At 39.5% G+C, this 25835-nt stretch overlaps 1 protein-coding gene and 1 long non-coding RNA gene across 3 annotated transcripts; one reads left to right on the top strand and one right to left on the bottom strand.

Moving 5' to 3' along the window:
- Nucleotides 1-7243: 7243 nt before the first annotated feature.
- On the bottom strand, nt 7244-24451 carry LOC134087060 (L-rhamnose-binding lectin CSL3). 2 transcript variants are annotated; one of them, XM_062540264.1, is made up of 10 exons: nt 24417-24443; nt 24265-24339; nt 22249-22272; nt 22072-22128; nt 21716-21851; nt 21302-21411; nt 21165-21209; nt 20810-20930; nt 16983-17122; nt 7244-7667 (listed from the first exon to the last, which is right to left on the bottom strand). In XM_062540264.1, the coding sequence occupies exons 2-9, from the start codon at nt 24323-24325 to the stop codon at nt 16987-16989; spliced, it is 690 nt and encodes a 229-aa protein (XP_062396248.1). In that variant the 5' UTR covers nt 24326-24339; nt 24417-24443; the 3' UTR covers nt 7244-7667; nt 16983-16986. The 2 variants fall into 2 exon arrangements, with proteins under 2 accessions (XP_062396248.1, XP_062396247.1); XM_062540263.1 differs by lacking the exon at nt 7244-7667 and having other exon boundaries at nt 16535-17122; nt 24417-24451.
- LOC134088156 (uncharacterized) lies at nt 14341-14999 on the top strand. The gene is made up of 3 exons (XR_009939901.1): nt 14341-14415; nt 14636-14743; nt 14868-14999. It is a non-coding gene; the product is annotated as an uncharacterized LOC134088156 (long non-coding RNA).
- Nucleotides 24452-25835: the final 1384 nt, after the last annotated feature.

Raw genomic sequence — 25835 nt, 5'->3', positions numbered from 1 at the left:
TCAACAGGTGATGTGCCAGCTAGCTTGGCTGACTCAACACTGCCTGTCACCGTGGTTTGTGTGACCTGAAGTGGGGTCGTGCCCCCGCGACTTAAGCCTTTCAGGTAACCCACACTATTCACATAATGGAGATGTTCTTATCAATGTCATGTGATATCTAGTACACAGTGTCACAGATTTAGTGTCACACAGTACAATAGTACATTTATTGTATCGTATCACATGAGCAAAGCATGACCCCCCCTTAGTTGTAAAATGATTGCCAATTATTTAGTGTCAGGGTTATGTTTTTTAACATTGCACTTTATGGGCAGGACCTCTTAGTTAACATGATGCATTACATGAGTAAAGCTGAAGTGTTATGGATATGTGCCATTTCTGAAATCCTGCTCCGTCATGTCTGATATGATGTTGTTAATCATTTTTTGGCAATGTGTTTCTGTCCTCCTCACACGCTATTTTCTTTTTGCTTTGACTTCTAGGTCTCATAGTTAATAGTTTATGGCCTTCATGGCCTAACAATTGTATGTAGTATTGTATGGTATTACAAAGTAGCCTAATATATTATTCAGATGTTTTATTGGTTTGAATATTGTGCCTCTCTGTGTTGTGGATTAACATTTCTGTAGCAATATATATATCTGTCTTCAGTAAAAGCTGTAAATCAAAAGATTTAAACCTGAAGTCCTGCTTTCTCCAGTAGCAGAACAGCGTTTGTACATTCAGAGTTGTTCAGCATCTTTGAGAACTGCCTGTCCTCCTGTTCTTAGTGAATGCACAGTATATTGTGACACCACTTTAGTAAGGTTATCACACCACGGAATCACAGAGCAACCTCATGCTCTCCTCAAGCATTCCACATCAGGAAGTCACTACACTGAATTGTATTGCAGCCTGCTTCATGCTTCTCCAGGAAGCTGGTTTCAGGTGGTGGCTTAGAGTTGATATCCATCTAGCACCATTTGAAATCAGTGTTCTTGGGGTAGGCCAAGCTTCTACGCAGCCCCCTCCGACACCTCTGAAACAGCTTTGACAAGAACCAACCACCCCAGGAATGATGAGTGAAGGATCCTCTGGACAGACATGCGACTGCCTCGAGACCCCTTGTCCTCTTAGCAAGGCTGACCGATTTCTTTTGGTGTTCAGAGTCTTTAGGGGTTTCTAGCACCATTTGAAATCGGTTACAATGAAGGACAGAAATCGTCTGGAAGAGGAAACACCTATCGCTTGGAGCTTTCTTTTCACATGGAGAGATCGGAGTAGAATGTTTGGGCCATTACCAGATGATGTGTGGTGGTAAGCGTTCTAAAAATGTTATGATTTGATTTGACAAGGGGAACAGAGAAGGTAGGCCTAAATGCTTTTCTACAAAATGACATTCAGGGAATCTTGTGCACTTCTGAGCTCTCTAGCTCTAACCCAGTCTTTCCCATCTGCCTTAAATGACTTGGCCTAATTACCATAAAAGCCCAACACTTGAAAATTCATCACTTTGACTGACCTGGGCACTCAGACTTTGAAGCTCTTAGAGATTAAATGCTTCTAAGGTACATTTTGTAGATTTACAGACTGTTTGATTATGTATAGGAGTATGTTGATTTTATGTAAGACTGAATGTTATTAAATATAACTCATACGCTATTGCATCTTTGGAGCAGAGCTGTCCTTGTTACTGCTTTGGACCTATGCTGCTAATGTATCTGCAATAAAGTTTAAATACATAGTTAACACTCTAACCTTTGTTCCATTTATGAATGTTTACAGTTAAAATTACATTTCTCTTTACAATACACATGAATGAGATATTTAATGTTAAACAGCAAAAAACATTCTTCAGTGATCTTGGCAAACTGCTGGTTTGGCAGGATTTTCGATACATACATTTGTCTATCTTTTAGTATGTGCACTCATTGTAAAATACAGGACAGTTTTCATGAACCTGTCCTGTTGCTGTGTTGTCTTCAGTAAGGGCTCAGACTGATCAGCAGCAATTGGCAGATTTGTTATTGTTCGCTGTGGTACAGCAGCAGAACAGCTGGAGCAGCTACAGTATATGCTATAATAACATCAAACAATTTCAGTGGTGAGCTTAGTTCAAATTTTCAAAGGGTAACCATTCGAGTAACATCTTTTGAATGATTATGGTCTAAGCGTTGTGTTTTGCTTTACCGTTACCGCCTCATTACTTCCAATGTGGTCTCCGCCTAACGGTCAGCTCTCTGTAGAAAAAAGAAGAATGTAAACATATAGGACCCAGTTCCTGATGCAGGTAAATGCAGATCAGGAGAGTCTATTTCTATATATTTATACTGTATATCAGGAACTCTCTGTACATCATAGCTGTAAAGCAGGGGTTTTCAAATGATTGATAGTGACCATCATTCTGACTAAAACCAACCTGAAGACCACGTATGTGGTAAAATAAGTGATTCCTACTTCATGATGTTAATGAATACATGGTCAGGGACCACCATTCACAGAATACAGTGGGCTGAAAACCCAGTTTATTTCAAATGTATACAGGATATGTATGTGATATATGGAGGGGTTCTCCCACAGCGGCCAATCGGTAACCAAACCTATGTGTCCTCATAAACAAAAGCACAAACAAAGCACCCTTTGTGGCCAGGAAAACAGCATCACCAACAGAGCAGTCTTTGTGAGTGTTTTACTGGGGTTCATGGGGTTCAATCAGGCAACTTCCTGTGTGTGTCATTGAATTACAGTAGGCCCATGACACCTCCATGAGGGTCAGCAGTGGTGTCTGATGACCCAGACCCATCCCCCTCCATCCTCATGATGGGTCTACCAACAAATACCAACATAGTCTTAGTCAATCCTCTTTGGTGTGGCAATTTATGATCCAATCAGCAATACAATAAAACAAAACGGAAAGCCTTGATGCTGGCCCCAACAAATACTGTATAGTAAGACATACCAGCTAATTCTTTGGTCAGTCCTTTTTGTTACTTTGGCCGTGTACGATCCAATCAGCAACATAACCAGACATCAAAATCCCTTGATGCAGGCACCCAGCAACTTAACAACAACAAAAACAAGTCCCTGATGAGGGCACCAACAACACATTTTTCAGTGCCAACTACCATCAAATAACACAGATAATTCCATCCTTCTTCTTCATTGCTGTGGCAATTTATGATCCAGTTAGCAACATAAAAAGACCCAAGCATATGGAACAAATGGCAACTAAATCCAACAAGTTCTTCGGTCATTCCCTTTCGTTGCTGCTGTGGCCATTTATGATCCAGTCAACATTGTCAGCCAAAAAGCAAGCCCTTGATGTGGGCACCAACAACTACCATTCCAAAAACAGATTTCACACAGGTCACAACATGACCCCAAGATAGCAGACTTACAGCTCCTGTCAGTGAGCGTCCTTGAAAACCAAAATGTGTTGTGGCTACAAATCCTGTAACATCTATCTCCACTAGTCTTCTATGTGCTTGCCAGCCACGTTCCCTTATTTCAAGTCAAGTTATTTCTACGAGTTCTGCATACTTTAACTTCTTCCTTTCAAAGGCGTCCTCCATCACATCTTGGAAGAGATAGTTACCTCAGTAAAGTAGACAATGCACTCACTCTCCAAATACAACACCATGCCTGGTCTCAAAGCACAACAAAACACTGTGGAACTTTGCAGTCCCAGGCACATCTTCCCCTGTGCTTGTATTTGCCCATTGGCCATGATTCTTCAGAACCTGTACATATGCAACACAGTCCTTGCCTTAGACTGATCTGGCTTTTTGTCAGTTTTACTTGAAATACTTTGACCCGGTGCGTAGGTAGCCCCTCTGAGAGTGATAATGTTTGCTGGGTGTTTTCACTCGTGATACTTCTCCCTGAGAATCACAAAGGGAGCATAGCTTAGTAAAACATCTTAGACTTAAAAAGACAGTAGGGCTGCAATAGAAAATCTTGTTGTAAATATATATTGACACTTACTGACATGGGCGACATTAGATACATCCAGGTATTTATAAGTCCCAACACATGGATCAGATAACACTGAATTTATCACAGGTACAGCACTACTTAACATTGACCATTACATCAAATTGTCAACAACAACAACATTTTTTGTGTATTATTGTGTGTACATTAATGGGTGTTGCATTTGGGTTATTAGTCTCCTAAAGATTTTAACATCCTCCATAATTTTCTCTGATATTGCGATAGTGCATGATGTCCACAGTAATGTGTGCACAACGTTCCAGGTATGTAAGTTTCAGGCTTGGTACCTGACAGACATGAGAATGAGACTGATAGCATCGGGTTTTGAAAGTTGATGCCATGGGCGTCTACAACTGCAGATGGTTGTGTCGCTACGTCCATAATTGGCTGAAGTCACTACGATCAACCTCCTGTTTGTGCAATGACGCTCAAGTTACAGAGGTCAATCTGACAAACCGGAATTTCCTTGTACTGTTCATGTTATATTTAGCATGATGGGAGGAATCTGAGATCGTTCAGTTCTGTTTTCAAGTTTGGATTACCACATATGACAAGAGATTTAATATCCAATCAGTGGAAATATGAAACAAATGATAGAAAGTTATTTAAATGCTTATATTTATGTGTATATTCTGAATACTTATATTTATGTGTTTAAATACTTAGTTTGTTTGATAGAGAGCCATTTTTACAGGTAGTTTTACATACCGGCAGGAGAGATGTGGTGTCCTGTCTGTATATGTCTAGGAATCAAATCAGGAGAAATGTTCTTTTCCATCTTCACATACACAGTATTTTATGAAGCTGCAACCTGAAAACAGGAACAAAGAAACTGAGAGGATGGAGGAGATGGAACAAATCAAATGAATAGAAGGGTATAATAGCCTATATTGTATATAAATATATGTAAAAATAGCATCATCAATACAATCTATACTGTACAAGCAATTCTCCCCATAAAAATTCAATGTCTCTTCAACTCTCTTTAACCCTTTAGGCGCCAGAGGTTTTTTCCTAAAACGTTCAATTTTGACAATCATTTCAAAAGGCTTTAACGGTATTTTACACTTTAAGCCCGTTTTCTGTAGGCTATTGCCTAGCATGAAAACGAGTGTTTGACACCGAAATCTCAACGATTGAGCCTGTTTGTGGAATTTGGCAGCTGCTTTAGAATGGAGCTCTGTATGGCTTTAACATTACTCGCTTTGTGCATGGACTATTCTGTCCTTAAAACACCCCCAAACATTTTTAAAAATGTGCAGCTCACCGAGTGGTTACTGGTATTCAACATAGCAAGTTTTGCGGTGAAATTCAAATTCTGTTGTGTTATATCAGGCACACACGGTTGTGAGGTATCTGAAAAAGTACTTCCGGGATTTCGAAAATGCCTGATAAAAGATGACAGAAGCTATTTCGCTGCTAAACGAGCTGCACATTTTTAAAAACGAACATTTAGGGGTGTTTTAAGGAATAGTCCATGCACAAAGCGAGCAATGTTAAAGCCAATCGTCGAGATTTGACTTGTTTTCATACAGAAAACGGGCTTGAAGTGTAAAATACCGAACTATTCCTTTAACAAACAGTTATGCCAGTAGCCTAATTTAGATTATCCATTAGTAGTAGGCTACATTTTCAACCTAGAGCAATTCCAAGGTATTGCATGTAGGCTACAGTACATACCAATAAGCCCGGTGAGAGTCTACCTCTGCATTGAGAAAAGAACTTCGCAAGAGGAAGTTTCGTGTTTGTTTAAATAGGCAAGGTATCAGCATTGTATAGATCAAACTGCCATAAACTGAACTCTTGGGCTTAAACTGAAATCCTATCTCCACCTTAATAACCGACTTCCTGAAATCCAAATGTTTTCTTTATCTCTGCCAGAGCTATAAAGCTCTGAAGGTCCTTTATTTTGGTGGCTGGCTTCCTTGTGAGCTTACAATTGTAGCCATTGTTGTTTTTGCATACATAGCAGGACTTTGACGATGAACTTTGACATAGTCATTAGTGTTACCTCAAATGGAATTAATGCATTAGTGGTGTGTTTTGAGTGAGTGTATATAAATCCTGTCACTTCCTAATAAAATCTTTACTTGAATTGGGAGTTCCGGATCTTTTCCATAACCCATGGCCCAGAGTCCCACATTTATCATCAGTGAGAATTATGAAGAGATACAGAGATGCAGAGGGATAACCCTCAGTGGTGAAAGTGAATGTCAGGTTTTCATGAAGATTATACGGTGGCCGAGAAGGGCCAAACGCGCTCAATTAGAGAAAGCAGTTTCAAATACCAGACATAATGCATTGAGAGTAGGCCTAGGATGTTTGACAGTGTTGGCGCATGCAGGAGTTAGGAGTGATTCTGAAATTACATAAATAGACCCCCCAAAAAAGCCAACTGAGGACATTTGGTTTTCTTATGCATAAAATAATTCACTAGCAAGTTTATTTATCTCAATGTGTTTCTGTATCTCTATCAGAGTCATAAAGCCATAAAACATCCTTGTGATAGCTTAAACATGTTGGCTTTGTGAATACATGTTACCGGATCTTTGATGAATAAAAGACTTTGAGATCAAGTCAATATTTCACACTAGTGTTCCCTTTCACATTCAATTGCATTTTATTTATAAAGTGCCATAACATATGAATGTGTCTCAATGAATTCACATTTTTAACTTGACCGCCTAGATCAAACACAAGGCAACAAGGTCAAGAAAAAACATGGCTCAACAAGGGGGCTTTTTGCTATGAGCTAGCTGAGTACATAGATGAGCTCATATACATCAGGAGAAGCAGTAAGCACATTAGTGTGCGTGCAATATAGGTTGATACATGCAAAATTAGTTTATTATAATTACATTAGACTATAAATATGCAAGTAGATTTGTGGAAGGACTTAAAGCACATTCCCTGGACAGAAGTATTTTAAGTATGCATACTGTGCTATGGGAAGGGCCCAGCAAACTGTGACATACAGCTACGGCTACATGTGGTGCAACACGGTATTACAAGAAAGCCAGGTTTGCATTCTAACTCCAGGGGATATCTACACAATCTAGTCATTTCCTGATTGGCGGCATCATGGGGGGGCATTTTTGACATTATGTTCCTGGGTTATTTCTGGGTGTATTTTCTGGGTCATTTTTGTATTTGTTTGCATATAAAATCTGCCATTGCCATCCTTTTTACTGTGAGACATGTATACAGTTTATATAAAATATCTGTTTAATATTTATTTGTCAGATTCAATATTTTCAGATTTAATATTTATTTGTCAGATTGTATGATTTTGTACGATTAAATCCATTTATTCAGATTAATTTATTCCATTTAGAAGTTGGAAAGGATCAGTGCTGATTTAGACATACAGTACAAACATTACCATGCAGATCAATACAAACGAGAACAAACTTAATGTATTCTGTAGTAAGTTTGTCATTTGTAACAACTGTTTTAGAGCTATTTTGTACATTTTGCAATATAGACTACATACATTTATTTATTACACATTTGTCTATTTTCACTGTGATAAATAACTACACAATAGATAACACTTGTGAAATCCACCAAAGTCCTAAATTTGTGTATTATACATTGTGTTTCATAGAGTCCTGGATGTGCCTTGGATAGCTCTCATTAGGCTCTTTGCTGGTCTACAGCAGTGTGTGGCCTTCAGTGAAGGTGATCCACTCTATCTGTGAAAAAAAGAAGAATGTAAACATGGGACCTAGATCAGATCAACACAAACCTGCTATGCCTTCATAGACCACTAGTGGGCCACAGAGGTAAAATGCCTGTGTTAGTGCAGCGTAGCCTACTCACACGGTGCCATGCACTCTCAAAAATAGGGGTACTGTTGGGGTACATTTTCGTTCTTTCAAGTACAATTTTGACCCTGTACCTTGTATACGGTGTACATTTTAGGACATCCTCAGACTCAGTTGTCAGACTCAGAAAAACATCCGTCATCCTCAGACAAAACTGCCTCAGCGTCAGAAAAACCTCTGTCATCTTCAGGCAAAACTGTGTCAGCGTCAGAAAAAACCTTGTCATCCTCAGACTCAGGTGTCAGACTCAGGAAAACTACCGTCATCTTCAGACAAAACTGCCTCAGCGTCAGAAAAACCTTGTCATCCTCAGACAAAACTGTGTCAGCGTCAGAAAAACCTCTCTCATCCTCAGACAAAATTGCGTCAGAAAAACCTCTGTCAGAAAAACCTCTCTCATCCTCAGACAAAACTTTCTCAGCGTCAAAAAAAACTCTGTCATCCTCAGACAACCGTGTCAGAAAAACCTCTCTCATCCTCAGACAAAACTTTCTCAGCGTCGGAAAAATCTCTGTCATTCTCAGACAAAACCGTGTCAGAAAAACCTCTCTCATCGTCAGACAAAACTTTCTCAGCGTCGGAAAAAACTTTGTCATTCTCAGACAAAACCGTGTCAGAAAAACCTCTCTCATCGTCAGACAAAACTTTCAGTAGGGCTTAGATGATTAATCGACATGTGACACGTGCCAGTGGCATGTAAAAGACATGTCACTGGATCAATCGACATGTGGCATGTTCCAATGACATGTAACGGCATGTCACACGCGGGAAACATCGAAACAAACCAAATACGAGTTCAATTTTAAGTGCTATGACGTGGGTTAGCATGTTTACATTAGTGTCCATGACATATTGCAAGTTTAATTGCTCTACAAACATCGTTCTGAAATATAGTAGCCCATTCTTCTTTGGTAGGCTAGTTCTAACATTGCCGCTTAACCTAGGCTACTTACATCACGTACATTATTGGGCTCCGCAATTTTCATGTCTGTATGACTTGTATAATTAATAAGATTAAAAAAAACACACATACATTTCGACAACTATGTTACCGTAGGTATTTGAGATGTTCAGTGTCCTCTGCAGCTCTTTTGAGGAGATGAAGGTGGCCACTCTAAATATATAGGCCTACCACACAGCCTTCACAATTTTAAGAGTAGGCCTAAGCCATAAACATCTAGCAAATATATGAATGGCAACCAGTAACCGCTAATACGTTAAAAGTAAGTTAGATCAATGCATTCAATCTATTAATTAGTTTCTTTTGAAGAAGGCCTAATGGCCACTACACAGCTTTAGTTGACTAAAATGTTAAGACTAGCCATAAACATGTCAAAAATACATAAAGAAATAACAATCAATAACGGCCGAAATATTAAAAGTTTGTTTGTTCAACAGTTTGTTCAGGACACCCACTGTTTCGATAACACACGTGTAACTCAATCAACTGTTTCAAGAAAGCACTTAACAGTAGGATATAGAAAGGATGATACATTTTGGGTTTTCACTACATTTGTTTATTGTTTGTTTGTTTGTTTATGGTTTATTTGATAGGGACAGATACATATCATGTGGGCTGTGCACAACCCAACAGAAAGCATCATAGCATTTATAGCCTTGGCTAATTTGAATGAATATTACATTTTCAATATGTGGAACAAGTGTGTTTTAACAACAACAAGAACAGGAACAAACACAAAAAAGGCCGAGGGGGAGATGCGGTGAGACTGCAACATAACAAGGAGGGCTTAGACCCATTTAGATTTGTAAAGACATTCTGAAAAACATTTCAGATTCCCAAGTCTGAACAACAACTGTGTGTCAACAACCAAAGACTCAATGTGCAAGGGATGCTGTATACACTATGCGCACCTACAAGAAGGTTAACTTAGGAAGATGTAGCACATTTGGCTAGAGGTGTGACAGGAGGTGTTGGAGATGTTGGAGGGTCCCTTCATTTGGACCTAAACCATAAACTACACATACTACATACTACACACCCTTCTTGTCCTCTGCATCCTTGGTCCTAGGCAAGTACAGGCACAGTGGAAAATGGAGAGAGCAGGTAAAAGTCAGTGTGGTACAACACATTCAGAGATGCCACATCAAGTTATTAGCATAAACCAAAGCAAAAGGCCAGCAAGAGTTTTACATACCCATACACGGCTGACCCCTTCAAGTTTGGTTGGGGGTGCCACACCTTACATCCACACATGGACTATAACAATAACAACACTAACAATGTGATTCCCAACAATATCTCTGAGTTATTTTGAGGATATTTGCTGACAGGCTATAAGAAATCATTGAACTTTAGCCATTGCATTCACCAACACAAGGAGAGACTTTTCTTATTGTAATGAGAACAATACTGAGAGTAATCAGTAACTCACTTTGTGGGGAATGCCAGCATGCTGTTACATACAATAGCAATGACTGTGCTAACAGTAAATGTAGTGTACTGCTACAACTGAAGAAGTTCAAGAGGGGTACCCTTTACCGTCCATCGCAGGCCTTCAATATCATCAGCAAAGTGGAGCAGTTGTTCCGGGCAAGGACGACCGATTCCCTTATGGTGTCAACCAATGCAGTGGCACTGCTACAGAGAGAGATGATATACCCATTTAAAAGCATTACCATCTCTACCCACTTAAAATATTAACATTTGGGGTAGATTACAGTATACCAACTACAGCTAACAAGCTACATCAAAGCATACCCACTACAGCTAACTAGACTACATCATTGCAAACATTGTTCTTATTCTATGGATGGACCAAATTCTGTCCTTAGAGCATCATTAACCTGACACACCACATCACATCAGTTATCAATACAAGGTAAAAAAAAGAAAGAAAGAAACATAGAAGGACCACTTACCTAATGAAAGGCAATGTCCTCTTGTCACGTCACTTTCAGCATCAAGCATCTGCAAGATAATCATTGCAATCAAAATAACTCCATCAAATACATCGACCTACTGTGGTGATATATACCTCAGTGTACATTCAATGTGGAATAAATTGACTGCCACCTGACCTGACATCAACAGCAGTTGAAGCAAAAAGTAGTACTGCACTGTACACGCGCCCCTATCCCACGCTCTCGTCTCACTGTCCCGAGTTGGAACAGTGGTAGTGGCACAGGACAGGACTGGACACGCAAGTGTTGCCTACCTACAGTACAGATTGTGCTTCTACAGCTTCCCTGGCCTGAAGTTCATAACAGAAATTTCCGTTGTGAATTAAGTTCATGTCATGTTCAGATCACAAGTTCAGCTTCAGGTTCACTAGTGCCATGAAACTTTCCATCTAGCAAGCTAACAAGCTACATCAGGTATAAAGCAAATGTCATCCCATTGATTAGTTCCACTGTTCACCTGAAGAACAATAACTTAATCACAAACTCGTTGATAACGAGCACATCTGATGCTGAATTGCATGTATTAAGATAATCCATGTATTGCATGGATTAAGATCACGTTACGGTTCCCCCAGTGGCGGTTTTAGGTACGGGCGAACCGGGCGGTCGCCCGGGGCGGCATCTTGTATGGGGCGGCACGAGCGCTTAACCCTATGAGCCCGACTGACGCAAAGTGCGTCAAAAAACACTCATGGGGGCGCTCGTGGAGGATCTCGCCTGGGGAGTAATTCAGTCTAGAACCGCCACTGGGTTCCCCCCTCATTGCATTTCGAATGTGCGTTAGCTGACTAGCTAACATTAGCTAACGCCATCAGGTTCAGTAAATAGGATTATACATTTCATACAAACTCCTTGATAACCCCATATATTATCTAAAGTTGCTCTAACTAAGTGTGATTTGTCTGACGTTCCTTATTGACATAGGAACATTTAAGATAGCCTCCCTCCACGTCTAAGGTTAGCTTTGTAGGCTAACGTAACGTTATGGCTCTGAAATTTCGGTCACAACTAAGATACAAAATAACAGTTAAACGAGCAGCACAAACAACTCAAATAACACTACCAGTATATACTGGCACAGTTGATATATAAAATATATATAAGAAGAATAAAAAAATCTTCGTGCTTTTGTTTACTTACCGCTGATAAAGTTGGAAGTAAATGGAAGTAGCCTGGAAAACGTCCGCCATTGTTTCCTTGAATCTACCGCTCTGGGCATGCCGAAGTGGCATGTCAAATGCCGATGCCAGTGACATGTCATTAGAACGTGGCACATGTCGATGATCCAGTGACATGTATTTTACATGCCACTGGCACGTGTCACATGTCGATTAATCATTTAAGCCCCTCTCAAAACTTTCTCAGCGTCGGAAAAAACTTTGTCATTCTCCGACAAAACCGTGTCAGAAAAACCTCTCTCATCCTCAGACAAAACTTTCTCAGCGTCAGAAAAAACTCTCTCATCCTCAGACAAAACTGACAAAACATACAAACATAATTGAGATTACAGTATTTCTGTCTAAAATCATGCATGATAGGCCTACCAATGAATCATTCCATAGGGCACGGAATGAATAATTTAATTAGTCTGTGAACCGAGCTAACTAGCTAGCGGACGCTAGCTTAAAAAGCAATGGAAGTGAATGGCAATAACCATGACAAATAGCTATGCGCTGCCAGGTCACTAACAGTTGAAAGACTCCGCTTAAACTGTATACCGTTGCAAGTTCACTTGAGTATAAACTACCCACTTAAACTAATGTCACTAATCTTATTCAGGTAGTTGTCATTTCAAAGAAATGACACAGCTCCGTTTAAAATGTTACCTAGCTAGGCGGCTAGCTAGCTAGCCAGCAACCAGACAGCTAGCTGCTAGCCCCTCAAGGGGAGTACGCCCTCGCTGCATTAATATCAATGGGATACTTGTGGAATGTTATCAATAAATTGGTCATTATGGCTTTCTGGATTTGTTGACGGTATTTTGGAATATTTTGTCATAATCTGTAAATTTTCCCGATCATTTCAAGCCTAATAGTGTATTTTTTAGTGTATGGATTTGTTAAGAAAATAACTTAATATCAGACCATGCTGCTGTTGGTTACTGTCTGGTTGCTGGCTAGCTAGCTAGCCGCCTATCTAAGGTAACATTTTAAACGGAGCTGTGTCATTCTTTGAAATGACAACTACCTGAATAACATTAGTGATATTAGGTAAAGTGGGTAGTTTATACTCAAGTGAACTTGCAACGGTATACAGTTTAAGCGGAGTCTTTCAACTGTTAGTGACCTGGCAGCGCATAGCTATTTGTCATGGTTACTGCCATTCACTTCCATTGCTTTTTAAGCTAGCGTCCGCTAGCTAGTTAGCTCGGTTCACAGACTAATTAAATTATTCATTCCGTGCCCTATGGAATGATTCATTGGTAGGCCTATCATGCATGATTTTAGACAGAAATACTGTAATCTCAATTATGTTTGTATGTTTTGTCAGTTTTGTCTGAGGATGAGAGAGTTTTTTCTGACGCTGAGAAAGTTTTGTCTGAGGATGAGAGAGGTTTTTCTGACACGGTTTTGTCGGAGAATGACAAAGTTTTTTCCGACGCTGAGAAAGTTTTGTCTGACGATGAGAGAGGTTTTTCTGACACGGTTTTGTCTGAGAATGACAAAGTTTTTTCCGACGCTGAGAAAGTTTTGTCTGACGATGAGAGAGGTTTTTCTGACGCTGACACAGTTTTGTCTGAGGATGACAGAGGTTTTTCTGAGTCTGACACCTGAGTCTGAGGATGTCCTAAAATGAACACCGTACTTGTATTGGGTACATAAATAATGTACCTTTTCACCAAGGGACCATATTGTACCTATGGGTACAAAAAGCCCATGGACTGTCACTCAGAAGTTGATAGGGGAGGAGATTCATTCGGGAGCAACCGTTATTTTTTCGTCTCACTCAAAGTAATGGAGGAGCAGTTTTCAGCAGAGGAGCTTGGTGTGGGGAAACGTGCTGTGGTGCTGGCATAATCTTTATGGAACAGCAGGCAACGCTATTCAGAGGTAAGATGTAGTTGCAATTTATCGAAATTCAGTTTGTAAATGTTGAATACTGTTAACGGAATCAAATTGTTCACTTAAAGGCTAACATATTAGCATTCGCTAGCTACGTAGCCCATGTCATGTTAGCTATATTCAGATATTTTGAAACGGTGTTCAAACGCCTTCAGTAATGCATGAGGTAAGGTATAGTTGCAATTTATCGAAATTCGGGTTTGTAAATATTGAATACTGTAAACTGAGTCAAATTGTTGGCATAATATAGGCTGACATTAGCATTCGCTAGCAACGTAGCCTATAGATGTTAGCTATGAATATTTTTAAACGGTGTTCAAACGCCCTCGGTAATGCATGACTATCATGATAGATGTTAAGGAAAGGTATTTTGTGTGTGTTTTATCACTGTTTCCCATTTTAATGTGAAGTTAGTGAATACTGTTGAGTCAAATTGGCTTAAAGGCTAACATTAGCACTCGCTAGTAACCTAACCTTATGAACCATATGAACCTTATGAACGTTCTGCTAGCTGCTAACGTTAATCCCTCTCACACAGATAACCACCAAGGCATAATGTTGGCGTGTGGAAGTACCTCTACTCAGAGTGATAGAGAAAACTATGGCTCTGCTTTTACTGAAGGAATGGCTACGTAAGTAACACAACTTGGTCGTTTTTCTTAGTGTATTGATAGTATTTTTCTTATTGATGTTAAATACACATAGAAATGAAAATAATACAGACAATTTTTAGATTGTTCAGTTTGTCCAGGAGAAATTATTGCTTAGGGTCATCTTGTGCTGTTTCATGGTGTCATTTTTTTTTATTTATATTAATGTATTGCATATGCCATTTCTCTCTCAAACGCATAGCGGAGCGGGCAGCTTTATGAATATAAGGTGAAAAGGATGTATGGAGAAGTTTTGGGAGAGTCAGACAGTCCACGGAACTTGCAATGACTTAGCAATGATCTATGCCAGGTGAGTGGATTGACATACTGTAGTTGCATACATGTGTATTTTACACAATCTGTCTGAGGCTATTTATTTGTGTGGTTGAAAATATCTAATTCTGAGGTTTGTGTTTACATTTTGCTTCCAACAGACGTACAACCCCTGCTGTCATTGGTGATACCACTGCTTGAAAATATGTCAACGTCCTGTAGATCAAGTAAGGTTCCAGTCGAAGTCCTCCTGAAGAATTTGTTGGATTTCTGCCAGTTTTTGATATTGAACTTAAGTGCCTTTTGAGACTCTTGGCTTTTTAATGGCTACCCAAATGGAAGGATTGGAGTGTGTTTATATTGTATATGTTTATAGGCTTGCTAATATTTGCTTAGGCTTTCACATTGTTTTCTGAGATACTACTCAATGATGTCATTGTGACTCATTGTATCACACTTCAAGACGCGTATCTTTTACTCAATTAGTGTATGCACTGTGAATCCAAACATGAGAATTCTAAGATTATAGCAACTGCAAAGTTACTGCAAGGACAATGTTAGTTTTGTAAAACCCTTAAGTGACAAGCACAAGATGCGATAGTGCTGGGAGCTTTTCTCTTGTAACATTTTAATGCATTTGTAATGGTGACGGTAAGCAGATACTACATTTTCATCTCATATGTTAGTATTAACATGAACTTAAAAGCATGCAAGGTTTTTTTGTGTGAAGTGGTTAACTCAAATATTGGTATAATATAGATCAGCGGTGGCCAACCCGCGGCTCGCGAGCCACATGCGGCTCTTTGCCTCCTCTCGTGCGGCTCACTGCTGCTCAACTGATGTTCTCACCTCTCCTCGGACATAAACGTTTTCCTTTTGAAATAGCCTTTATTTCCGGTAAATAAAAAATAATTTCAGAATTTGATAGTAGCCTATTGCCAAAAGTAATTATTAATAGTTAACAATAATTTTACCGTCATGATATGGATAGGAATTGGCCAAAACGAAGCAGACGTGTTTATTCTTCAGCCAGGTTTAATGCTACTGTTGCAATCAGGAATACCCTGAAGCTAATCGTAAGTAGAAGGAACACGTGCCATTGAAAAGGACCATTTATCGTTTTGTAGCATAACCCCTCTGGTTAATATGTCAAAGTAATCAAAACAAAAGCACTCTGAGATCGCAAAACTCCTCCTCGCGCATCCTGCTTAACATCTCGCGCGTCCGCTTAACATCTTGCAACAAACAGACAAACCCCGATGAAAACATAACCTCATTTGCGGAGGTGATATGTTTCTAGCCTACACATTAGTTTGGTACTTGGTATGCCACGGATTCATAAAGCTTCAAACCTGAACATTTCCTACATACTTTTGCAAGTAGGCTGGTAATGGCTATAGACGTCAGTCACTCGTTTTCTTTTTGTTTATTTTCTTTTTAAAAGTTAACTGAACACTTGACATTGCATTATCAGGTGTTGGAGCATTGCTCATGCCTATAAGTCATTCAGTGAGGGGGGATTTGATGTGTGTCTGATCTTTTTTCATTTTCCAATGATCATTTATCAATGATCATTGAGCATCTGCCAAGTGTCTTATTTTAAATGAAAAACAAAGGAGCTATAACTGTAGGCCTAATGTTGTGCTGTTGTAGTGTGGACGCCTTTTTTGTTGTGCGGCTCTTTTGACTTTCGTGGATTTTTTTTTGGCTCTTCATGCTAGACTGGTTGGCCACCCCTGATATAGATCAAGGTTATTAATGTTGATCACCTATGGTGCAAGTTAATCATTTTTTTCCCTCTGCATATAAACACAATGTGGAAGCAAAATATTGGAGATCAAACTGTTTTATATTTACACTTACATAAAGAGTTACAACATGTTTTACGTTAATATGCATATTGATTAATGTAAGATACTTTGATGTTTTGATATGAATGTGTTAACTTTTATGTACCTGTATTCATGTGGAGTATTGTGTGTAATATCACAAAGTGATTTTTCTCTCAGAATAAACATTTTAATTTACTTATTGGTTGTGTGAATACATTTCAATTATACCACCTTAAATTTTCACTGGGGTTGTACCCTTAAAGTACAGATTAGTACCTTTTAAGGCTGCTATGCTGTAATGACATACACAGGTACATTTCGGTCATTGCAGGTACACAAGTGTACCTTGATGGGTACAAATGGCTAGGGTACCAAACGGTACCTGCATTAGGGGTACATTATTGTACTTCAAAAGGGTACTGCCCCAGCGACAAGCATTTGTACCGTTTTAGGTACACACTGGTACTTCCATTTCTGAGAGTGTGCAGCTGTATGTCACTTCCAAGTACTTATAGACACCGGGGCAGGGATCAGAGAAGACAGCATTTGAAGCATGTAATTGACATGATTCCTTCCCATTGCACCTGTACAGATAGAACAGAAATGATCATATTTGTAGTCTTTGCATGTATGTAGTTACTGAGCAGATCATATTATCCAAAGCAACTGATCATGATGTACAGAAATACAGACTTGATTTGAACTAGTTTGATAGTCTGTCTATCCCAAATGACATGTATATCAGTCAGGACCACTTTGTCAAAATAGTTGTATTGCTATGTGCATGAGGGTAGGCCTACATTTGGCTCTGTTCGGGGAGGAGTGTACACATGGAAAGACAGCGAGATAAATCCCCCATAGGATACAGAGCAGGGCAGGCATCAGTGACAACAACTTTATATTTATGTACCTACTGCAATTATGCTTACCAGTGGCGGCTGGTGGTTTCAGAATTAACGGAGGAAGGTGTGTGCGTGGGGGGGGGGGGGGGGGGGGGGGGTTATGGATATGATTTAATGCCAAAGTAAGTAAATTGGAATTAATAAATAAAATTATTTGTACCCCAGCTTGTTAGTATACTTTTAGTATCCTGTACTGTTTTATACCCCTTTACTGCAAGACATAATTCATGCACTGAAAATGTGCAAGGACTTTTATTTTGACATTTCTTATAGTTTTCAGCCGATTGATAACGTGAATTATGAGCAGCTGTGTAGAAGTGTCAAACTTCTAAAGCAAAGTATTCTGGCTCCACTTTGATGCCCCCAAACCAGTTGCACAATCATGATCTAACCCAAAACAATAACACAGACAGAGACATTTAGGCTAGGCTAAAAAATATTCAAGTAGCCCTAGCCAACAGCCTCTAATATGCTCATGGAGGCTCACGTTATCATGAAAGCTTGATAGTGTGCAAAACGGCAACATGACGTTCAGCTAGTGAAGGCCACGATTCAACCTGGCTAGTTAATCTTGTTAAAATTAGCTTAAATTCGTTTTCAACTAAATTAGACCTAAATAGTTACAGAAATGTCTTCATTCAGACGTTCATTCATTTGCTAGGTAGGCTACGAGGCAAGCAACATCTATTTTCATTGCTCTCTCCTTTGCTAAGTTAACTGACAGACTTACCCTAGCTAGCTGCTTGCTATTGGAGTTTCTTATACGTCTTTCTGCCGTTCTGACCCTGTTTGTAAGTCCAGTGAGTGACACAAAGTTGGATGCTCAATCAAACGTTTGATTTATTAACAACTAAGCAACTGAAGTGATTAAGTTAATTAAGTTCATTTTCGATCCACATGCTCGACTGTCCTGCAGCATGCCAACTGATGTGTAGTTGTCCTGCATTTCTGATTGGATATTAGCAGCATGAGCTCCACTGATTGGTTCATTGACGGAGGCACTTCCGCGGAGGATCTTCCTCCCTTCGGCCATTCACTTGAATGGTATCCACCAAAGCCATCGATATCTCAAAATTGCGACAGCCGTTGACTTCCATGTTAAAGCCAGATTAGAGCGGTCACGTGGTTAGTGGGTAGACTCAGTAGTTCCCTCGGTCCCTGGTTTACTACGGGATTGACAGCAGCGATCGCATTAATATTTACGGTGAATACTCGATGAAAATTACTATAAACTGCATTTCCAGATACATATACATTACTCAATGAAAATGCATTATTATGCACACGACTATAAGTCATGTAGAAAAGTCGTATTATATTCATTCATTCTCAATGGAATAGTTCCCGGATGTGCCGTCATTGTTTGTTCACGGGAGTCAACGGTAGTGTCGCAACTTTGAGATATCGATGGCTTTTGTATCCACGAGCCGCGGGGGTCTGGAGAGTTTATAATGGGCGCTAATGGGGGTCTTGAGGAGGAAGATCCTCCGTGCAGTAATTTTCAATTGCGATAGGTATAGCTTTTACAAATTTGACTAATTTCAGTAACATTGCGTTTGAAAAGCAATTAGTTCTATGTTGTTTTAGTTAGGAAGTTGGTTAAATATATGTATATTTTATTATTTTAATTTCCCTGAAAAGTTTAGGGAGGATTGTCCTAGCCTCGCGAGCCATCCACGTACTTCCGGCCAAGGATTGCCTCCACTACGAGTCTGGCCGTGCTCCTCTGTGGAGCATTCTGCTCGGTAGAATTGTAACAGAACGCCCCCCCTCCAGAAAGCAGCCAATAAACGAAGAGACGGGTTGGTGGGGGCGAAAGGGGGAGGGCGCTCGTGACGATGACGTTAAACGCCTGCGCTATGTTGTTATGAGTAACTATCGCCGATTGGGTGAGAGCTGTCCAATCAATTCAAACCAGAACTGGGCGTTACTTCCCGCTTCCTGCAAGCGCTTCAGAGCAAAGAAATTCCAGACCAGAGCCCGTCTACGGAGAGCCTTGCCACTCGCTATTAAGTCCCATTGTAACGACTTTTGGTTGCAGTTCCACCAAAATTCCACTGGGGGCGGTCGCCTGAGTGCAGAATGAATGGGAGCCTATGGAGCTAGACGGCTAAAGTTGGCTCTTTCACCCAATTGTCGTTGAGAGATCTCAGATTTGATTGTAGTTTTTGCAAGTTCAACATAGGTTATAGGTCAAAAGTTGAATGAACGAGTACTTATGTCCTTCCGATTTCTTACAGGTTGAGTTGTTGTTGCCCATACCACGCTAGCATTCTGCTAATGAAGCTTGAGTGTATGACGTCATTTACATTTTAAAAGACGTTTCAAAGCAAACAAGTGACTCTAAAAAATCAAACACCACGCAATACGTAATTTCTTTGCATCCCCTTTCGAAAACAACATTCAAATTCATTGACAAAAAAATATATTTTGAGAAAAGCGGATTTTGAGGGGTATTGCTCCATAGACCGCCATGCATTCTGCACTCCAAATGTAGCGCCTCTAATGGAACCAGCATGGAACTGCAACCATTTCAAAACCGGAAGTATAACGACAGTGGCAGTTCTCCCCTTATTAGACATTCTCTGTTCCAGACCATAATACGAAATGAAATGGTAGTATTATGGGATGGTTAGGACCAGGCTAGGATTGTCCTCCCTTTCCTCAATGGACGAGCCTCCTCTGATGCTTACACATAGCCATGTTATACTGCTCTTTATGCTGGTCATACTGCACTTACAGTATCTGTATACTGTTCATACTGAATATTCATATTTATTCCGTTTTTACTGCTTTGTGTTTACTACTTTAATAAAGTTACTGCTAAAACACAGCACATATCTGTACATGTTATTCATACATTGTTCATACTGCATGTATCTGTAGTATTCTGCTGGTATAAGGTCAGTGCTAATAATCTGCACATATTTATATTTATATCACTGTAAATCGTATCTATAGCCTACTGTCTACACGGGATGTGCTGTTTATACTACACGACCTGTCTATTTCACATTGAACTATTTTGATTCTTTGGCACTTTTGGTTAAATGCAAACTGCATTTTGTTGTCTCTATACTTGTACTCTGTACAATGACAATAAAGTTGAATCTAATATAATATAATGTGTAAGAACAAGTAATCATCAGCTGATCAACTGACAGATGGACAGTTAACTGAGTAGTTTGCCAAGTTACTGGCAGACTCCAAGAGGCTGCCCATGACTCTGTGGCCTGCCTGAACTAACGCTATTCTCCATATCAACTGTCCCTTGTGTTGTTAACAACTTTCTCTACCAGTTGAGCCAAAGCAATAGCCTTGTCTTTGACCGATGTGACTATTTGTCAGTTTGAATTGAAAGACTCTTACCTGGAGCGTAGGTTGTCTGTTTGAGAGTGATAACAGTGGGAGGTCTTTGCATATCTATGGGGGCAGGTCAAGATTTCTCTCCTTCCATAGTTGGCGTGATGAATGATCAGGCTTCCCTCCTCTTGAGATCAATAAGAATTGAGATACAATTATGGGTACAGAAAAAGTCAGTGATCCTTTAGAAAATAATTAATTGTGTACACGGATATCAGTGTTATTGTGATATAAGTGACCTCTGTATATGTAATCCAGCATGTTATTACAGACGTTACATTTGTGATGTGCAGTTGTGCTGTGTGCATGACTTGTTTGCATGTACAGTAGGTGTTGATGATGTAAAAGTGTTAAGATTTACCGCAGCTGATAACATTTTGCATGTGTTCACATGTGACACTTCTTTCTGAAGATCAAAAGAGAGTATATTTAGTATAACAGTATAGGGGGTCATTATACCTGCATTTGAACGTTTTTTCCAAATATAGTGACACTTACTGACTGGGTCGCATACAAAAGATACATCCAGATATTTATATGTCCGAACACAGGGATCAGAGAACACCATGTTGGTCACAGGTACAGCACAACTTGACATGCCATTGCACCTATTGAAAAGAAGAGTTTTAGTATATTATTGTGTGTACATTAATGTGTATCGGAGGCGACCACAGAGGAGAAGTGGGTTGGAGACAGGTTGTGGATGTTGCGGCGGAACATGGCCATCGGCTGAGGAGCTGGGGGTTGTTCTGTCAAGGGTCAAGCTGACATTATATCTATATCTCTCTGTATATATACTGTATAGCCTATATACTGTATATAGGCCTATATATAATGTACAAATAATATAATGTACAAATGTAAACAGTATGTGTATGTGTTTTATGTGTTTTAAGGTCTGCATCCTCCTACCTGTCTGACATAATGCGTAGAGACTGGTGCTGGTGGCATTGGGTGTTGGAAAGCTGGCTTGACGGGCGTCCACTGCTGCAGGTGTCTCTGTTGCTGCGTCCATAGCTGGCTGAGATCACCTTGATGGAACCCCACCCTGTGCAATCACCCCCAGTTACAAAACTACAGGAAGTTCCTTTTCCAGAAACATGATTCTTGAAGCATCTGAACTAATAGGGTCGATTTCCCTGGAACACCAGTGTTCGAATGTATGAGCACAAGTTACTTTGGATGACCACATCTGACTAAATGTAATCTGCAACCAATGGAAATAGAAGTGGATTTTTTTTCTATTATGTGATGTGTTGTATACATACCACAGGAGAGGTGCCCCGTCTGGCCCTCACATACTGAATACCTCTTGGCCTCTATACCTTAAAACAAGAACAAGTAATGAGAGACAGCTATACATACTGAATCTTTTAAATGAAAGAATAACATAATATCAAAAACATAAAATAATAATCAATAATAACACAAATACCATGCCTTACCATTATGGTTCAGGACAATGAGTGCTGGAAAAAAAACACATTGAAAGTTACTTTTTTGTTTACATGTTGAAAAATAACAAACAATCCAACAAGTAAGTAAATGATACAGCCATAATGCATTGACATGGGGCAAGTGAATTCCACTATTTGTCTGTAAGTACATCTGAAACCCACGCACTTCCAAATATTGGTTGTGCACAGGCAACATACCGATGAGCCCGATGAATGTCTGTCCCTGCATTGCAAGAAGTACTGAGCAGGAGGACGTTTCTGATTGTTTAAAGGCACAAAGGTACACGCCTCTTATCTGGCTATCATAAACAGGACTCCTGGCAATATACTATCCTATAAACAGACCTCCCGGAAACCAGGAAGCTGTTCTGAAACACTCATTTTCTATGACTTTGCATTGTGACGTCACTGAAGTTTAGCTTTGGATGTGTATCCTATAGTCCGGGAGCCAAATGCCATAATTTAGGTGAACCTGGCTTTGTCGGTTAAAGTTTTTTTTTTTGCAGAATCTAGTAGACTAGGGGTACCTCTTTAAGATTTAAGAGGGTGCCCGGTGATATCTCTTGGGCAATTTCATATATTAAGCCTTTCTTGTCCAATGTGTTGACTATAAGGCGGATATACTACAGGTGAATAGGGTAAAAAAATTAACAAGCAGATATCACTATGAAACTTCACCAGTTGATTACTTAGATCAATATGAAAAATAAATGTATTACAAGTTTTCTGAAATTTAATGTTTGAATATGCAAATTAGGTATGATGTAATTAAATATGCGCTGATTTGCATAAACGTAAAAATATCAAATCTGAACATTGGACAAAGCCAGCTTAAATTTTGTTCTTTTCATTTTGTTGACATAAGAGATGAAAAGTATTTTAGAGAGGGAATTATGGATATCTCATTTAGTTATTGGCGTAATAATCAAGGCAACTTGCAAACGTACCATAGGCGCAGTAATATCGTACGCAGCACCTGAAAATAGTCCCCATAGACAACAAGCAGGTGTAGTGCCAGTAGTCTGCAAGTTGCCTTGATTATTACGCCAGATTAGAGTGTAGTTCCATGTCAAATCAGCCTAGAAAAACGGCAGGTTTCATTTTCAGTTGGTCTTACTGCACTTTTTAACTTGAGAGGAGACAAGTTTTAAATGGGAAAATTACCAGAAATCTTAGTCACTTTTAAACATGAAGCTAGCAGGCGAGAAGCTAATGGTCTAATCCAATTCAATGATCTATGCTAGGCTGAAGCTAAAAGTTGTATCGCCAGACTCACATAATGGCTGGATGAACGGGAACAAGGTAAATATCGATTGTTTTGCTCGAGGGGAGGTGGAAAATGAGCGTATTTCCAAAAATGGCGGAATATCCCTTTAAGGTAGAGCTTAAAGAGTTACTTCACCCCATAACTCCACCCACTTCACATTTCTGGCTTTCAAACTGGGCAGACGTTCTGAAATTTGGAGAGGGAGTGCAGCACTGCTGCAACCAATCAATCATGGTGATTTCGTGTCAATCTGGGAATGAGAGCTGCAGACATGGCTTATCACAGGTAGGCTAATCAGGGTAGCAGGTGTTGGGGCGTTTCAGTCCTAATTTGTAACGACCCGGTGACGTAGTGTTGGACTAGAAGTGCAGGACAACGTCAGCATTCCAATAGTATTTTGGACCAACATGCCATGGCATGTTTCAAACTGGAGTATGCGCGGAGAGCAATATCTCCAATACAAAATCAGACGAAATGTTACTTTTGTCGAGAAACACGATTTTTGTCAATATTAACCCTGGTAATAGTACAGCACAGTTCACTTATGAGTATTTTCAATCAATCAACAGCTCAAAAAACCAATTTTAGGGTGCAGTGACCCTTTAAACTGAATTTAAATTAAGTTTTAAATTATATTGACTTGTTCATATCCATGTATTTAAAAAAAAAAAAAAATCATTTCAAAGCATTCCCTAAAACTGCAATAGTATGATTGCTTAATGGCAAACTCCACTGACCTGAAGCCATGCTCAAAGCAAACATAGCATAGAGAAGAGAGATAACTGGCAAAATCTTCATGGCAGTTAATTATTCTGAAACACAAACATAAATAAAAAACATGACATGAGAGCTTAGAGAGAAACATCAAAGTCGGTGGTGTGATGCTCACCTGTAGATGAAGAGATCGTTGAGAGCCTCTGGAAGATTTGGTGAGGATGAGGACAGCTAAGCAGCTTTTATAGTCATCAGTGGAGAGCAGTTAGGCTAATTAAAATAACCAGCATTCAGTGGAAATGTGAAATTTGCCAACAGCAAATATTTAACTAACAAACATAGCAAACATGGGCATGGTTGGATGGAGAGAGTACACGGACATACTGTAAATGGAGAAGGGATCATCAAGCTCATCGAAGGATCCTCATAGAGCAGGCCCGTGATGAAAACAATGTGGTTCCCCTTTCAACCGCAGCCCCATCCCCGAAACTCAGCAAGACACTTGTGTGTAAACAGACTCACGGCCCAGTCCATGGGCCAGAGCAGAATTTGGGCTCACCAAAGGTGGCAAAATCTAGCAATGATTTTCTTAATCCTCTATATCTGAGAGATATGTTTTGGTATGATAACCTTTTCTAAGTGGTAGCTTAGTTGTATTTTTACTGGCTTTTATACCCATACCCGGTACAATTCACAATACACGCCTATGTGTAGGTATAGGTGTATACAAGTGTGTGGGATGATGGGATATGTCTTAATCCATGTTATATCACATGTAGATGCCATAGGCTTTTAGAAAATATATAGTTTAGATGGACTATATAGCTTTTCATGAATCACATAGGCTAAAATGTATCCGTCGTACACTTTTTCACCTACATAATATAGGATTAGATTGATGCAAAGGACTGAAAGTGGGTGGGTCAAATCCCAACTCTTGCTACAGTATATCACATCTAGAGAGTATGGGCTTTTAGAACATGTATGGGTTAGATAGCTGAATACACTTTACACAGCTACTTTAGACCCATAATCAATAGTTGTCCATTGAAAATCAATGCATTTCAATGTAATGCAAAATACATTACAGCTAGGGTATAGTGATATGGAGGAAGTTGGGAGATATCTCAATGCACATTTTTATCACATCTAGAGTATATAGACATCTCAGAAAAATATATTTTAGGGTAATTAACCTGTTTTCTTTAATGATACCAGAACTATAATGATCGTATATGCCATGATATTTCAATTCGAAAGAGAGTGCATGTAGGTCCTACATAAGTATTGGGCCTAAATTCTGCTTTTTCAATTTGTCTGGAAGAAGATTTCTTTTCTGAACATTCTACAGTAGAAATGTAAACCGCCAACTTTAGAATTGTTAAGAGTGTGTTGGTGTTTGCTGTGTCAGTGTGTGGAAGCAGTACAGTTAGGCTACAGAACAACAATGGCTGTTGTAGCGTCAAAAACAGATTACACCTTTTTACCTTTATACTTTGTTGTACAAATAGGGCATAAGGTGAGTCCTGTTTATTTTTATTTGCGCTATGACTCAGATGTGTGAGAAAGAGTAAGGATATGACCAATGACTAGG

This window comes from Sardina pilchardus, chromosome 7 (genome assembly GCF_963854185.1).
Source record: "Sardina pilchardus chromosome 7, fSarPil1.1, whole genome shotgun sequence".
Classification (NCBI taxonomy): domain Eukaryota; kingdom Metazoa; phylum Chordata; class Actinopteri; order Clupeiformes; family Clupeidae; genus Sardina; species Sardina pilchardus.
This window is presented reverse-complemented; position numbering and strand designations above follow the sequence as displayed.